Source organism: Sphaeroforma arctica, assembly GCF_001186125.1.
Source record: "Sphaeroforma arctica JP610 unplaced genomic scaffold supercont1.131, whole genome shotgun sequence".
Taxonomy (NCBI): Eukaryota; class Ichthyosporea; order Ichthyophonida; genus Sphaeroforma; species Sphaeroforma arctica.
The window spans coordinates 10,599-28,869 of NW_014040427.1; the positions used below are offsets into that span (position 1 = coordinate 10,599).

General features: G+C 40.4%; 3 protein-coding genes across 3 annotated transcripts in view; 2 read left to right on the forward strand and 1 right to left on the reverse strand.

Annotated features, from left to right (window-relative positions):
- The window catches only part of SARC_02803 (hypothetical protein), a gene marked incomplete at both ends in the record, with an annotated part of 10,897 nt that extends 10,213 nt beyond the window's left edge, over nt 1–684 (reverse strand). The window contains one exon of the mRNA XM_014303409.1: nt 383–684. Coding sequence (XP_014158884.1) covers nt 383–684 — 302 coding nt within the window. The remainder of the gene's footprint in view (nt 1–382) is intronic.
- Nucleotides 685–2,793: 2,109 nt separating this feature from the next.
- On the forward strand, nt 2,794–10,956 carry SARC_02804 (hypothetical protein). The gene is made up of 8 exons (XM_014303410.1): nt 2,794–3,009; nt 3,875–3,993; nt 5,066–5,183; nt 6,152–6,278; nt 7,085–7,316; nt 7,793–7,855; nt 8,653–8,799; nt 9,555–10,956. The coding sequence occupies exons 1-8, from the start codon at nt 2,804–2,806 to the stop codon at nt 9,791–9,793; spliced, it is 1,251 nt and encodes a 416-aa protein (XP_014158885.1). The 5' UTR covers nt 2,794–2,803; the 3' UTR covers nt 9,794–10,956.
- Nucleotides 10,957–12,914: 1,958 nt separating this feature from the next.
- Nucleotides 12,915–18,075, forward strand: SARC_02805 (hypothetical protein). Its single transcript, XM_014303411.1, has 8 exons — nt 12,915–13,056; nt 14,021–14,135; nt 14,421–14,503; nt 14,986–15,079; nt 15,330–15,579; nt 16,047–16,155; nt 16,443–16,577; nt 17,282–18,075. The coding sequence occupies exons 1-8, from the start codon at nt 12,982–12,984 to the stop codon at nt 17,372–17,374; spliced, it is 954 nt and encodes a 317-aa protein (XP_014158886.1). The 5' UTR covers nt 12,915–12,981; the 3' UTR covers nt 17,375–18,075.
- The last annotated feature ends 196 nt before the right edge of the window (nt 18,076–18,271 follow it).

The window sequence follows — 18,271 nt, forward strand, 5'->3', positions numbered from 1 at the left end:
TGTGTGTGTGTGTGTGTGTGTGTGTGTGTGTGTGTGTGTGTGTGTGTGTGTGTGTGTGTGTATATATATATATATATATATATATATATATATATATTAATATATGTATATATATATATATATACATATATATATATATGTAATATATTATATATATATATATATATACCAGTCTATAACTAGAAATGTTTGTACGTGTGTTTTTACTTTAAATGTGTACATGTATGTATTCAATGCGTAAAAGTGCATATTTCCAAATCTGAAGCAGCATATCGCACGTACACGTCAGTGTCTAAAGTTACAGTAAAGGAGCGTCGTATTGGGTTGTATGTCTCACACGGTCCAAGCCAGTACTGCAATCTATACATCTCACTATACATACTTGAATACATGCTGGAAGCTCTCCCGTACAAACTGAGACTTGGAGTGCAGGGCCAAGAAAGGCGATACCATGCCAACAGTGTGATGGTTATTCTGCACATCTATGACACGCACGTGGTCTCTATCGAGTACAGGGGGTTCGCGTTTTTCTCCAATGCACGTGGTGACATCCTTACGCCACTTCTCGTTGGTCAGTGGACACACTATGAAGTTCAAGCCTTCTTGCCGCCGGAATGTGGAGAATACTTTGTTATCATCCTCATCATCCTGAATAATTCGACCCAGAGATGCTTGCTTCACCATCGTGCTTTATGGCTCGTTTATTGGCAAATTATGTTTTTAACTATTTGAGTCAGCTGAATACTTAATAACGTGACTGTGAAGAGATGAGGCAGCATGCCACTTTAAATAAATATCACAGCTCGTACGCAAAGATTGTCACAAGGATTCCTGTTCACAAAGCAAATGGTACGACTCACTGAAGTCAGGAGGGAATTGACATTCCGCGCAATCGAAAAATTGCTGACGCCCCGCACGTGCAGAATATACAAAAGAATGTAAATATGTAATAAATCATAGGGACTACCTGTGCCACGTGAAAATGCTAAGCTGTCAAATATTATTTCAAAACAATCCTAAATACGATACATTTTGTTTGTTTTTTTGTTTTTTTTACAAAAATCCCACCATTCCGCACATACTTATAAATAACGCGAGACATCTCACATCTGAACGCTATTTCAACGGCCCGGAATTCAGATGGGAAGGCGGTGTGGAGTGCTGATATGAAGTCTTGTTTCAAAAAAGATAGATGACGCAAAATATCATCTGTTGTGTTAAAAATATGAAGCAGGCGATTGTATGTTATTGAATGGTGATTCAGCAGGTGATGTAGGTCACAGACAATTGTCACACACAGTACTGTTTGTCTTGTTTAAACTTCTTTTAGTGGCATCTGCAGTCTACTGAAGCGCGTGTAGAGTCTCGACACGCAGACTAGCGTCTGCTGCAATTCGCATACAAGACTAGCAAGTATGTCGTTGTGAGACCACTTTCGACTTGTGTATTAGGCAGTGTTGATCACCGTTGGCAGCCTCTTATTTTGACTTTATGATGTCACGATTCTGCTGTGGAATTCACCAGGGCTCCTGACCTTTTGCCTGCGTAGGCTATTGACCAATCGACTAAGATATAACCGGGAGAACATTCGCAGAATGATATTGACTTCTGCCTCGAGAATGTACTCAGGGGGAAACTGTCTCGATGAGAGCGACAGATACAATTGGTTCCGCATGGAGCTTACACTTATCTCATTCACACACAGAAAACTACTTAATACTCGGAATGATACAGCCTCATACACCAGCGTTGTCTGCGTCCCAACACTAAATCGGAATTCCGCTGTAAATACATACGCCGTTCCAAAAGGACTGGCTGCTTATTGAGTAATTGTTCTTGATCTCATTCGTTATCGGGACTCGTACTTGAACATGTTTTCAATCGGGCCCGCTCTGGGAGATCGATTCGCCTTAGAGGCTTATCGGTAGCGATGCGCCACAACCGACGCATCAGTATCGTCACTGGAGTTGTATCCATTCGAACCTGTCGTATAGGTGCATGCTGTGTATACATCTTTGATCTGGGTACGCTGTGTAGTATGTTTCCTTGGTCAGCCGATAAATTTTCCCGGTGTCAATTTCTGGGGGTAATCTAGACAGATATTGATCTTAAAATACGTCGCCGATGTGTTTTATCGCCACGACTTTTGCTATTTATGCTCCAATTGGTATCAGAATGAAGAGTTTCGGACCTTAAGGCTTAAGCGACTCTCCATAGTAGTCTCATGCGCCTCACACTCTCACTAAATATTAATATCTCTGACAGTCTCTGATAAATACTGTCGCATAGTCTATCAATATTTGCACAGCTGACTCGGAGGTCGAGATGTCAGATGACTGAGGTCAGCTGACTTTCTTTTGGTTAGGACGAATATACCCAAAAAGGACGGACACCTCCTTCCCTACTTTTTTTTGTAAATAATGAGGCCTATGCACTGCCTATGTAAATACTGCTGTCTGCTGGATACTGGTACATCGCAAACATTTTTATTATTTATAGCATACTACTTTCATACTGTCGTGTAGGTCATAGTTTGTACATACTACCTAGTGTGTTTTGCTTTGAACATAGTGTGTTACAGACCTGGTAACCTCTGCCGGTGCATTGTATCTCATCACTGCAGACACCTGGAAGTAGGCTAATCGCTATGGTGTGGTTTTTTACACTGTATAGTCCCTTGAAACGCGTTCAATTCAAGCCATTCACCGTTGGCACAACTCTTGTGTTGCGACCGTAATTAAGAAACGCTACAATCGTAGCCAGCAAATAAACACATCAACGTTAAGTACATACAAGAGACACGATGGGAAACAAGTCAAGCAGGTTCATATATCCGTATGATCAATTCACCGGAAAGGTCAGACTGGAGTACTTCGATCATGAGGTGGAGGATGTCGATGGCAGCAAATACTCACTACGCCGCCTGCCTTTTGAGGCTGTACCTGATCTGTGCGACTATGCGAGCAAGGAACCTTCAACTACTCACTTCAATACGTATTCCAAGCACTGGTGAGTTGGATCGGAATGAGAGATGTGGTTTGACCGTTACATGTGTTTGTTGTAGTGGCAGTTGCGTGGATAACCATTGTGTACACGTATACCATGAGAAAGAGTCGTATAATCAAGCTAGTATTCACTGATGTATGCACTGGCAATTGGGGTCATTCTGAGGGGTGTGTCTTAGTTGCTACTTAGTACATTACAAAGACAGCTGTGTGTGTAGTTCACTTTCGTGTCGTTGTATTGTATTTATACCTTGAGAATGAGCCATATTAGTACACTCACACTCACTCGTGTAGTTATGACTGAGTGTCAGTGTGCGATGTTTGTCACTTTGCTGTTGCATGCCGAATTTCCTGAGCAGCTGTGTGGATAGTCTATATTTGTGGTATTGTTATGTGCATTACCCACGAGTTATTGACATGTTATCACACTCATTCTTGCTGGTACAGGCTAGGTGAGTGGGTTCAGTGTGTGGGGTGTTTCCTGGTTACATGCTAAAGTACAGTGCCAGCTCTGGGGATACCCTCTATCCATTCCTTATACTGTGTGAAAGAGTTTAATAATCAACCTTGCCTCTGGTTGGTGTCCGATCGAACTCTAGATATACTAATAGTCTAGTTAAAATTGGCAATTTCGTGTTGCTGATATCGTCGAGAGGCTGCTGATGCTGCATAGTAGTGACAACTAAACGGGTTATGACATATATCCTCATTCGGTAGGCATCTAATGTTAGCGCAGGCATTTCGCGCACCCTTAGCTACCTGTTTATAGTACATGCTCAGTCACAGGCTCGCATCCCTGTCTTCTGGCTCACAGTAGTGTAGCCAGTAGCTTTTACTAACTGCCCAATTGGCGAATACATATGGCTTAGGTTTAGAACCTTGATCAAGACCGATCTACCAAACTCTGAGCTGTACTTTCTGTGTGCCCAAGTGGACCCATTCGTCAACCCGGGTTTCACAGAAGCCGACATGCCCCGCCCTGTCAAAGGTATGATATGGGTGACACAAGGCTATGAATATAAAGTGTATTGATTATCGGCCCCTATTCCCGGAACACACTGGCGTATAGAGGCTGGTTTGAGTAGTGGCACTGACGTATAGCGGTGGATGTGAGTAGATAAGTAGTGGTCATCGACATGTTTCGGCCTGAAAAGTAATGTCGTTGCAGAGACACCTGTTTATAGGATGGTCCTGTCTTCATTTCCTACTTTTCTTGAGTTTATAATTAGTCCAGCTATATACTGCTGGGAGTTTCCGTGTGGTAGTCGTAATTGCGTTTATAAGAGAACTACTTTTGTGCAGCTATCACATTGACATCCTGCTTCTGGATGCTGTACAATTCCAACTTAACATATGATATATTTATATATCTAGATATATGTGTATGTGCGTGTCTGTATGTCTGTGTGCCTGTGTTTGTGTGTGCCTGTGGCTTATATAAGGAAATCTCAGTATATATATATGTATATGTTTGTGTCTGTGTCTGTGTCTGTGTCTGTATGTCTGTATATTTATATATATATATATATATTTATATATATTATTTATATGTATATATATTTATATATATTATTTATATGTATATATATATATATATGTATGTATGTATAAATATATATGTATATATATACATATATTTATATATGTATTTATATATATATGTGTGTGTGTGTGTATGTGTGTGTATTTTAATATATATATGTGTGTACGTATGTATGTATGTATGTATGATGTATTTATGTATGTGTCTATATATATATATATATATATAATATATATATATATATATAGTTTGTATGTATAGTATAGTATATATATNTATATATATATATATATATATATACTGACATTGTTGACAATCTTTACCATTATTTGATTTATACACGTTCAAGCACAACTTTGCACACACTCTCGGCAACATGGCTGCCGATATTATCTGTGTTCTGTATATTGTTCTATTTGCCTTCACTGCTATTAGACCCTACTACGGGTTTACTTATTGCTGTATGCTGAATACCATTGTGAACTTAGCAGCACTATTTGATGTTGGTTTCGCCCAGGCAAGCTTCCAAGGCTAGAGCTACAGCAACTCCAAGCACGCTCCTTTAGATCAGTCGTACAACTGGACGCGCAGGGCGAGGGTGTGAATGCGAATAAGGGGTCGCCTGACTACTCTAAGTATGCCAACTCACTCTGTTGTGACCACTTCCCAGTATCTATTGAATATACACGCACATGTATATGGTGTTTGATCCCCTAGACTGTGCGATCTGACTGTCCGTCTGAAAATGCACGGTATACGAGAGTAAGCTGACTTCGGGAGAGGATACCCATGTTTGGCTTGTCTTTGTGTGTCAAATATACAGAACATGTGACTGTGCGTATGTTGATAGCTACGCCTGTCACGAAGTATGCGTTTTCCTTTGCTGCCCGAGCATATCTTGAGTTGACGTTGTGCATATAGTTTGCATATATGAGGGCTAGTTGGTGCCGGGTATGCGGTTCCTGTGTGTCGAGTGGCCTAAACATCGGACAGCCCTGTCAGTGTATTCTGAATAAGTACAGCTACAACCGAGTGTGGGGAAACTCGGACTTGCTTTCATGAAACAAGCACATATATGTAGTCTACCTCATCGTAGTATACATTGAATTGACGGTAGTTTTTGGTACATACAGACACCTATGCATAGGGTGTTCCCTCATACAGAATTCGCCCGTGACGATGCAAATTTATTCAAGCAGGCTCTGATTTATTTTACAATGCATTGAGTTTGATTGAAGCTTGCCTGTTCGTTACACCGACAGACCAAGTACTATGCCGCTGACTATCGCAATGCATATGTCCTCGGATACACTGTATCTGTTTCATACACGTGATCTAACCCGTAGTTTGAGAGTCCAGAGCGTATTGTATAACAATGTATGTATCTCCTTCATTTGTCAATATACGTTGCACTCACCAGCCATACATCTCATATCACATATCACAGACACCCCAATGTGTGTCATTCTCATTAGTTATTATACGTTACACTCACCAGCCATACATCACATATCACATATCACAGACACCCCAATGTATATCATGCTCATGAGTTATTATACGTTACACTCACCAGCCATACATCACATATCATATATCACAGATACCCCAATCCCTCGTACCACGTGCTACTATTCTACTACTACGATGCCCAGGACACTGTGCATGCGATGCATACCACAGCCATTCACTTGTCTTCTGATGACAATGGTCCTGACAACGGCATTGAGGTAGGTGTATATATGTGTAGTCGCATGGAGAATAGAATTATATGTGCTAGCACTACAGTACGGCATGAGTATCATTTATAGAGATAGCAATGGTCCTGACCACGGCATTGAGATAGGTGTATATATGTGTGTACGTGTAGTCGTACGGAGAATAGGGTTATGTGCTAGTAATACACTATAGAGCCGATCGTACTAGTAGCGTTTGTAGAGATAATAATGGTCCTGACCATGGCATGGAAGAATGCATATGTAAAGTTGAACATAAAATATGGTGATGTCCTAAAGTTCGTACTAGAACCAGAAGTACGGGTAGAGTCTGTAGAGATAACAACGTTTCTGACCATGGCATCGAGGTGAGTGCATATGCATAGCCACGCACAGAAAGTTTCCCCTATATCTATGCCATTCACAATATAAAATATAAGCAAAAGTTTTGGAATGTAGCGTATGCTCTGTTATATTGTATGCAAATTAATAATTAGATGACGCTAGTACTGTGTATCGCATGGAGAATCATCAGCGATTTGACACAGGTCACTTCTTCTAGTCTGGGCCTGAGCGTGGGATAGCTCGCAGCATATGGACTTCTGATTGCAACTTGTTACCATAGCATTACCTACTATCTATCCGTAGTACAATGTCAAGGTCAGTGAATGTATAACAATCGCTTGAATGTAAGTCAATGGTGTGGACTAATTCACAGGATTCTACTATAGCAATACCTATCACCTGTATGCCATACTATGTCAATGTCAGTGACTAGATAACAGTAGTTAACATAAACCAATGGTGTGGGCCAATTTTAGGAGGCATTTGGTACCGCCAGCCCTCCCAAAACACCCAATGGGAGTAGCGAATTCAAAGTTCCGGGCGTGACACCAAGCACTAGAACGCTCAACAGCCAAAAGTCCAAAATCGAGCGCCTCCCAAGCAAAACAAGTACGGGCACGAGTATGTCTTCTGCCAGTAGTTCGAGCCCCAAATTGGGCAAACGGGACAAAATCAGGAAAATCTTCCGGCATGTGAGTGGAATTTCGGGTATGTTTGACCACTATGTGCGCAGGGTCTATGATAGATTGCTTTACATGCTCGTGAGTTTTGTGTGTTTTGTGCAATATAGTACAAGCGTCAGAGATCATATTCACTTATGTGTGTTTGTGTACTCTATTTCAGATGTCATATTTAATGATGTATGTTGTGTGCTAATCTGAGATATCATATTTAATCATGTGTGATGTCTACTAATTTAAGATATCATATTTAATCATGTATGTTGTGTGCTAATCTGTGATATCATATTAGATCGTGTGTGATGTCTACAAATTTAAGATATCATATTTAATCATGTATGTTGTGTGCTAATCTGTGATATCATATTAGATCGTGTGTGTTGTGTAATCTTTTCAATTTTGTAATATATACAGCTCACTGTGTGTAAATCGTTGTCATGAGTTTCATCATGGGCATTCTTGCATAGTCCTTGTACTTGTTTGGTGTCAATTTGTAATATTCAGCATCCGGGAGTCCGAAAACTGGCAAGCGTGAGAGGCTGATGGGCCTACTTCCCGGTGATTCAAGTAAGTGAACGTGCACATCCTGTGGTGTACGCGAAGGGACTGTACTGGTACATACATGCACGCGCATATACGCAAGTATGTAGGTGAGCGTGAATAATGCATGTGTGCGTGTATATGGATATATGTGTGTATGGGTGGAGTGTGTGGTTGTGTGCGAGGGTATGGGTTGAGTGTCCGAGTCTGCGTTTCTGTCTGTACCTGTGCTTATCGTCGGATATATGAGGGGGCGCATAAGCCCGTGTGTTTGCATGTGTATATGTGATCATGTGCGTATCGTATGCTTTAGTTGAAAGTGCTACTCAACAGCTGGCTGGCTGCAGGCTGCCAACCCTACTGACGAGAGTAGCGGTGCATACGTGCTTGTGCCAGGGCGATTATTTTGAGTGAGTATGGCTAGATTCGCGTCCACATTGTTTGTGATCAAGGGTGTGTATTTGCCAAAGGGTTTGTTTTTTTTCCCATGAAAATACATACGCGTGCCAAAGAAATGAGATGTCACACTCCATCGTCATTCATGAGATCTGCACGAATCTTGTGATGGATGTGTGCTATAGTATATTGAGATAGAGCTCAACATACTCTAGAGTGACTTGTGCTCGTGCTACCATCGTCTCCCGATTTGTGTATTATAAGTATGTTTCTTTCCAAACATTAACTTCCTTATTCTGAAGTCCACATGAACAAGCAACATTCATAAACAAGCACCAAGTGTGCACATATCAACCAAGCAACCGGTAAGCACACATAGCATACATGCCCAATTATCATCGTCTCCCTCTCCTCCACGCTATCCGCAGGCAGTGACCCCATCACCTCCGCATGTGGCCAGAATGCCACAGACCGTCCCCCGCCCAAGGCGATACTCAACTGCCGGGCCAAGATGCTGCACAGCAGTCCTTTGTTTACCAACATGCCAACTGCCGGTACATGGGATCTACAGCGAGGTGGGTGGGGTAGTGTGTGTCAACGTGTGAGTGCTCTGATGTATTTCACTGTGGGTTGTTGACATGTCTAAGAGTAGTTCTTTAGTCGTATCCTTATTGGTTGAACTGCTTTATAGCTACAGCGGTGTGAGTGGGGTGGGGTGTTTGCTTCAACGTCTGTGTGTTCTGATGTTTTTCACTGAGTTGTTGATATGCCTGTAAGTAGGTCTTCAATAGTAGCCGTATTGGTTGAACTGGTCTATAGCTACAGCGGTGTGGGTGGGGTGGGGTGCTGTGTTTCAACGTGTGTGTGCTCTGATGTTTTTCACTGGGTTGTTGAGATGTGTGTGGGTAGGTCTTCAGTACTAGCCGTATTGGTTGAACTGCTCTATTGGTATGGTGGCTCGAGTGGGCTCTAGTTTACGTTCCCTAGGTATGCTTGAGCGAAGGAAAGCTTTCAATCAACGTCTTTCCTAAAGTTATAGAAACATGTTGTATGTGCATGTACACAAGTGAAAGGTTTCAATACAATATCCATCCATTTCACCATCCCGTTGAAGTCCCTTCCATTAGTCTTACCTTAACCTGCTTGCAGATTGATGCTGATTAAGCCTAGTTGAAAAGACTTTTTTCCATGATTATGACATAGAGACAAAACTGCATCATTAAGGTGCTTGTAGATATAAATTTCGCATCGTTTGCAAACCCTTAGTAGTCTGTGAGTTTTGCTACATTTGCGTTCATATTATGCTCATCGTTATCGCAACACGGAACAGACCGCGAAGTTGGGACGGACGAGGAGGAGGCTGAGACTCACCTAGAAGCAATCGCCATACAGAAGTCAATCGCGCAGGACTACACCGCCCGGCTACAGCTGTCCACGAGGCATAAGGTTTTGTACTACGCGGTGATAGCGGTCCAATGTGTTGCACTCTTGTACCTGGCCGGCTTATACGCCACCCAACTTTCACGGCTCTCTAAACTGGGCGCTTATTATGTGATACCTTCGTCGTGATCATGTGGTGTCTGCTGGAGTTTGAGCCGGTGGCTTATATGGATCTATGACCGCATTTCGCCAACACCGAACATTATCAATGTTGCAAATAAGTGCTGAAATTGATGACCAAGTTTCTAGCCTACCAGAGATATCTCCACTTCTTTCCCGAACCCGAAGTTCGGCACTGAACAGGAATTTTACATCAAGTACTCCCATTCACCTTTCTGCAGTTGTGCCCAGGATCAACTCTGCGCATAATGTTATAGTACATACAACGGTCCCACATCCGCACCCGAACATATCATTGGGAAACCGATGTGAATATGGTTGCGCAGGTAGAGCCGGGTGTGACACGCGTGCACCACGATGATAGGCTGTATTGTTGAGAATGGGCGATTGTAAGCACACAATCTTGACCGAAGCATACATTCTCATTCGCATAGTTAGAGTATGTCCGATGCCTTGTTGAGCGCCGGGAATACTGCTATGGTGTCTGCTAGGCGGATAACCATTTATAGCAGCTCGCTGATGAATACTCTGGGTTCGTGCTCACGTAATGAGAGCCATAGCTGTACAGAGAGACTTGCGTCTATTTTAAGTTAGTCGAGGGACCCATTACAATTATCTTTTAGAAGCAGGTGTCTCTGAAGTAACCGATTTGGGAATTACTATACAATTCACTTTGCCGGAGCTGTGAGAAGTCTTAGGTGACATCTCCCTTTTATACAAATGTCTGCCCCTTTTCGTTGCGACTGCTTGGCATTGTTCAACTCGTATTGATAATGCGAATGAAATGAGCTGGCACAATTCGGTCAAGTATCCGAAGATGATGTAGAAAGCACTACCGTTCAACGTAGACTGCAGAGTGGGGAAAGCGACTACACTTCGGCTCACGTATATGGTGTGGCTTACACCGTATCTGCGATGTATTGCCTGATGTACTACCTGTGTCCAAACTTTCATCATCGTCCGTCTTTAACGCAGACGGATCGAATATATCACGCGCATAACGTGGGAGTTAATCAAACAATAACCTAACGCAGAACACACACACCCGTACATACGGCGCAAGAATATACTAGAACCGTCATATATCTCTGAAATATCATCATGCTATCTTAGGAGGACAATATATTGGTCGTACCGCGCAGGACATGAATTTGAGAATTAAATACTGCGGCTTAAATAGACTGACTATATACTTCAATAACATTAAGCTCTAATGTTGATCACATATTTCCGTAGCTTTCAAAAGAATCTTTCAATATGTTTCGTACGTACTTGCCGCACTTCAGAATGTATTTATCTGCCTGTGTCTGGTCCTGATCGGATACAGGTTGATTCTCTATTATTTTTGAGACCCTCGCCTCTACCAACAGCTATAACTTTGAGAGGACATTGTACGCACCTAATCAAGTTCAAATTGGACTGCCTGCGCCTCCGGTCATTTTGGGTGTACGTTTATTGTTTAAAACCACATTTACCTCGACTCTTTGGTAAAGTCGTTCCTATCTTGAAGTGAGTGATGGACTGATGTGTGATAGTGACTGCTTGGTGAAGGGTTATAGGCCTGGAGGGCTGAGTTGGGTTTTCATCTATTTTCTGACATAGTAGCCTCCTGAATATGTTCTTTTTCAGAAAACATTTGTTCTAGGCTATGTCTGAGTATTATGCTTTGTAAATATTTACATTTACATAGTTTTTCTATCAATTGTAAATTTGTAATACATAAAAAACAATCCAGCAACTTTTTGTCTTTTTCCCACAAAGCTCAAATATAACGGGGGTTTTTTTATAAAAATAAAATTATACAGATCAAGATAAGATAAACGATAAAAACCATTTATTTTTAAAAAAAAACAATACTCGAAACTATGCTCATTATATATATTTTCGTACAAAATGCTTCTTCAATCTTCACAAATGACAAATCAACAAGTTCAGTTTACACTTTACTTTTTTCACTATTCAGCCATCCCGCTTCCATATTCGGGCCCCGGCTTCCGGACTCCGGAGTTTCCTGTTTCTTGTGCTAAATAGTAAATTGATTTCTTTCACTTTGTGTATATTAAAATGCGAGTAGAAGTTTGATCTGTTGTTACTGAAGTCGGAGCAGAAATTAGTTTGTATTAGTCATGCACGGAGTCACACTCATCAGTCATCACACCCTCATCTCTCTCTCAGTCTCTCTGCTTGTGGTGGGGCCCAGGGGACGGGGGTGGAATATTTAAGTATCGAGCGGAAATCAATTCTCTGCGACATCGTAATTTTTAAGAAAAATTACAGCAGAGTCCCCCAGGGAGACCTCTGTCTCTAATAGACTCTACTCGACTATTCAGTATTCCGAGATTCTCATACAACACTCTGTCACAAGACTACTAGCTAGAGTAGAGCGTAGCTGAGAAACTGAGACTGAGAGAGAGTGATGACGGAGAATCATGAATCACTGAATTAATAATGGCTACTGGGAGTAGGGGGTACTACCGTATTCCGTATGTATCCCGAATCCCGATACTGTACCATATTCATATGACTATGTATCTGGATCTCGAAACTCGAAAGGCCTTATTAGTTGTTGACTCTTGTTGTAGCTGGATGACAGACAAACAGATAAATACATATTTATTTATCTATTTTTTGGTTTGTTTTATAAAAAACAGTGATTTTGATATTTGTTTTTAAATAAGGTTGTCATTGCTTTTATCTATTCAGGCCATGGTTGTCACGACTCACGAGTAAATAGTTTTTTTGTATCTTTTATTTTATTTTTATATATTGATTTTGTCCCATAACCTATTTATGTAAATACTAATACATGATGAAGGCTATATCAATTTTTTTAAGAAACAAAATACAATTTTGGTTCTATTTATTTAGTGTAATTTATGTATGATGAACAAATTCAATTTTTTAAAAGAAATAGATTGTTTACCTCCAAAAAAGCTCACGAGACCGTAAGGCGTAAAGTCACAGACCAAAGTGGCACTGTTTGCCTATTTACCGGACACAGTGAGACAGCTGACGGCCTGACGGCTGACGCGCGTTGTGGGAATTGGATATTTAATAAGTGTGTGGATTCAGGATTGTGGAATTGTGGATCCGATGGACATCACTGTCTGTATAAATAAATAAAGTTCGCTGGGTCTATAGATCACAAAAACAATAATTGCACATAAAGAATTTATATTATCCATTTATATAAGAACATGGTTAACTGTTTGCCAGTGGTACTAGTTCTAGCTGCGTATGCACAAGCCGCACCAGCTGTCATGGAATTAACGGTGAGTGTTTAACATTTTGGAAATAGTATTTTGAAATTTGGTGAAAACCCTTCTGTTAATCTGTTTACAGCAATATGTTTCATACACAAGCAAGCCCAATAACACACACACTTTTGTAGCGAATTCCGTGCCGAATGCTATATAAACGTCGTAAGGGTAGTACACGCAAAGTAAGTGCTGTTCATCATGCATTCTGTTTATATCTTGATTTCATGTCTGTTTGTCGTTGATATAGTGGAAAACGTCTGCTGAATATCATGTGGGAGAAGCTACACTTGTACAACATTGAAATTGACTTTAACAAAGTTGATTTGTGTCAATACTCAATCCTCGCGTGAAATTGAATACCATAAAATGGAATTTGAAATGGCGGGCTGACTTTTTGTTTGTTACTTTCATCCAGTTCTGATCACGTATATCAAAGACGCACATATAGTATACAACTTCTGAACTGTTTGCATCTGTCTAAATTGACAACGAGTAAATGGTTAGATACATTTAGTGTATAAATAGCACCACACAAAACCCGGAAGGTCTGTAAATTACGCGCTTGCGAATGCGGCAAATGTGTGCTGATAGAATGGGCACGAAGTCTGTCACGATTTTGCATTGGGAGTCTGTGGTGAAACTGGTCATAAATGTATATACTAAAGTGGTACAAGTGCCTAGTTTATGTCAATTGACATCTCCCTACAGAAGATCGATTCACCTGTCATATACGGTATAAGGAGCATGAAAATGAGCATCCATATATATAAATATATATATATATATATTAATTCATATATATATATATAATATATATATATATATATTAATTCATATATATATATATATACTATATATATATATATATATATAATTATATAATACATATATATATATATATATATTAATTCATATATATATATATATATATATATATGTACATATCTAAAGTACCTTATTATATATATACATACAGCTTCTGGAAGAAGGAAAATTTCGAGATATCATCGATGGGGCACCAAAGCATTTGGAGGCCAGTTCAGTCACGCAAGTTGGTGGACAGTACTACGCGATATTTGACAGCAAAGAATGTATGTTTTAATGAAATTGAGTACGTTGTATTTGATTCAATCGAGAAATCAACTCGCAGCGTTTATCTGCATCTCGCGCAATTCTACTAAGCCTTGATTCTGAAAAGTAGCTATAATAAGAAATTGAAATGCCACCCTCTATATATAGAGGCCTTGACATGTACTCATTGAAAGCAAGCACAAGTACTTCGCCGCCTATGTACGTAAGATCAGTGCGTGGCCTGGATGTCCTCATTTTCGAACCAGAAATAAATTCAACACTACCCTCTCGTCATGCATAAACAGATGTGGGTGTGGTATCTGATATACAGAATGAATCTTCACGAAATTATCTAGCGGGAAAGGAGGGCGACGATATAGGCTACGAAGTATGTAATTTGTTACATGCGTTTAGAAAATATATGTAATAGAGTTCCCCGCGCACGTACCATCTCGTGAGTGTACATTGTATACCTACATATACTCTCATTCTACACTCGGACAATGTGAAGGGTACCAATTGTACATGTGTACACACGCACTTTCCACACCAAGTACCCGAATAGCAGCCCCAAAAACAAAAGGGTTTGTATGAAGAAGAAAACATCCTGCTGGCGTAGTTTAATTTATGGAGGGTTCTAAGCTGGCAGTATTCTCTCTAACGTTGTCATATCTCTCTCTAAACTTACTCACCCTCGTGTCCACACACGACGTTCGTAAGTTTCCTATAACCAAGCTGTGTACAAGTGTGCCATAGATAGTATTTGTCTGACTTATCGCGGTGGTACCCTTGTTATGTTTCGTGAACTGTGTATGTTTCAAACTACTGTCATCTCACACACACGCCTATATATTCAACACAATTGCACAGGGGCTGCAATATATTTCCGATGGGCAATTCATGGCTCTAATTGAAGCTGATGACAAGTATGGCGTAATAAACGAGTTTACGATTAGCGGGGACGGTAAGTGTACAATAAGTATGCCGTTCCTTTACAATTTTGTTATGTGGATGTACGATATGGTGATGGGCGAATGACGTTATGATGAACATGGTATTTCTCACCTAATTGCAGTTGCGAATGTCTGTGAGATGGATTTTAAAGGCCTGTTGAGATTGGCCGCTATATTGTCGATACCAAAACACAGCCGTAAACAGATGAAAATAGCTCAATACAGACTTCGCGCATTTGTCTACTACCCAACTCCAAACAGAAAAATCCGCCGTGCGAACATGCAAGCTTGATTACAAACTGCCGAGCAATAACAAAGGCTTTGAAGGTATATATCTGGGTAGACTTATCCCTGGGGAGCCCCAGTATCTGTTTGCCCTCTGCGAAGGCAACTACTGTGAAAACGGAGATACGGGAGAAACATCGGGGAATGGAAGAATACAGGTCTTTGAGGTGTCGGCGACAGTCTTAGAAGGAGACGACGATGATGATGGTGGTGGTGATGAGTGTCTGTAAGTAGCCCGACTGATGACATATACAAACACGCACAATCAGTAGAGATACATACATATACTACGTGCCTGGAAACGTTCCTACCTTCCATCGATGCCCTATACAAGCCATTGTATGTTGTAGTAGACATGGGTAGTAGGCCTATCAATCGGTTTGTTGGACATGTGTATGTGGATGAATATTTTGTGTCGAGGCTGTCTTAGGCAAAGAGTCGGCAATGTAACCGGCGCGTCGTTGCCTCGGATAGTGGAGAAGGATGTGCCAACGAACGTCGATCACCACCACACCACCAAGATAGTGATATTCATTTCTTGTCTTTCCTATGGCTCTTAATCGTCACTTGCAGTACCAAGATAGTGATATTCATCTCTTGTCTTTCCTATGGCTCCTAATCGTCACTTGCAGTACCAAGATAGTGATATTCATCTCTTGTCTCTTTCCTATGGCTCCTAATCTTCACTTGCAGTTGGAAGCACGTTCAAGAAATACAAATCCCGCCTCAAGTGAGCTTCACAGACTACTCCGATTTCGACTTCAACGGCACCCACATCGCCATCGTATCTCAAGAAGATTCGGTAAGTTTATATCTCGACGTAGTTGATATGTAACACTTGGCATCATCACGTGCGAAAGAAACTATACACAACTAGGGCGGCGGTATGTTTATTTGTGCGACAGCATTATTATTGTCATTTATGCCGCCAGAGTATATACGCGATCAAAAACTGCCTTAGTTTATGTACGTGAACAGCACCAACTAGACTGAACTCGTCATTTGTCACTCGCCAGTTGAACCCGGTATTGATAGTGAATATTGATGGTAGATGGTTCAGGCTAAAACCTATTTGTTCTAATCACGTAGACGCTATGGATCGGAAGTGCTAGTGTCGTTGGCCCGAACATGACCATTTCAGATGATGGTGTGATATATTCCTTTCCCAAAAACGAAGACGACGATGTGATCTATTGCAACATCGAAGGCGTGGTTATGAATGGGGTATGAAATCTGCAAACTGTTGTACGCGTAGACGTACTTGCTGGAAATGTTTGTCGGAAGGTGCCGAGTAAGAACACGCGGGTCTGTGCTCTGAATGTACAGCTTCTAGTATACACACCGATCGGAAACTATATTTGCATAGGAGGATTTATACTTCCTCACGTATAGTGCATGCTTCGCTTGTGTTGGAAATTTATATATTGTATACTTGGTAAATTGTACTTGTATGATGGAACCCCATCTATGCATATGTGTATGTATATTGTATTATCTATATATCTATTGATATAGATATATATGTTTACATATATACATATATATAAGTGTGTGTGTGTTTGTTTGCTTGTATGTATATATGTATATGTATTCATATATATATGTGTGTGTGTATGTACACAGTATATGAATATATACATATATACCTATATATGTGTGTGTGTGCGTGGAGGGGTTACTGCCTCTATACACGCACACATATATATATTTCCCAGATTTGAGAGGACAAGACCGATCTGAAACTTACATATTTGTACTCTGTTTATTCGCAAATTTCTTTGCCAGAATACACGGTATGAGTCTGTGCTATGAAATATGCGCGCAACATACACATTTAACACTTGCTGAACGTACGTTGTATCCCAAGCTTCCCTCTATACCATAGCTTTGAGTTGATATTAACTGCACTTTATTTCAATTCCATTCAGAACACTGTCGTTGTAGTGTCGGACAAGGCAAAGGGCGACCAGGACGATGAGTGCGAAATCGGTGAGAGTAGCATACACCGATTTCAGTTGTAGAAGGCGCTGACGTGGTAGTACATACTGACCGCTATGACTCTGGCTCTCGAAGCAAACGCTTACAGGCACCAAGGGCATCATAACCGCGAACTCGTCAATAGAACACCCACTGGCGACTATGTACATACCATCATATCTGTGACACATAAAAATAGCGGCTGTATCACATCCTGATGGCGTTGTCTCGTACAGATGATAATAGCACACAGTGGCGACTATGACACGAATTGACAGCAGAAATTTAGTACTATATAGTCGAGCAGCTTAGCCGTACACCGGTGGTGATGTCTCACTCTGATATAATAAGCGGACTCTACACGTTTTAACATACACTAACAGCCTAAATACACGCTAAACATGAAATCACGTAAATGAAGAATATACAGTACACCTTAAATATCTACACTGCCATTGAAAGTTGTAGCGCGATGACTGCCCCGATAATGAAACAGCGACCATCAAGTAAAACTCATACACCTCCATCGCAGCAGCGATATTTAAATATTAATATATAGAGCTTGATAATACAATCAAAACCTGTACACCAAATACGGTGAGACTTTTCGATCACACAACAACCTTAGTCTGAAGCGCAGGCATTGAACACACTAATTGGATATAGAAGTATAATAGTTTGAAAATGGAAACACAACAGGGATTTAATACTATTGTATAAAATACAGAGGAAAAGTTGACAAATCAGTATATAAATGTGTGCACACGCACACAAAATATTGTCAATCTATATATGTATAAATATATACATGTACATATATATGTATAATATATATATAAATACGAAAATATATATACATAGGTAAATATATATATATATATTATATACATATATATATATATATATATATATATATTATATATATATATATGTATTATATA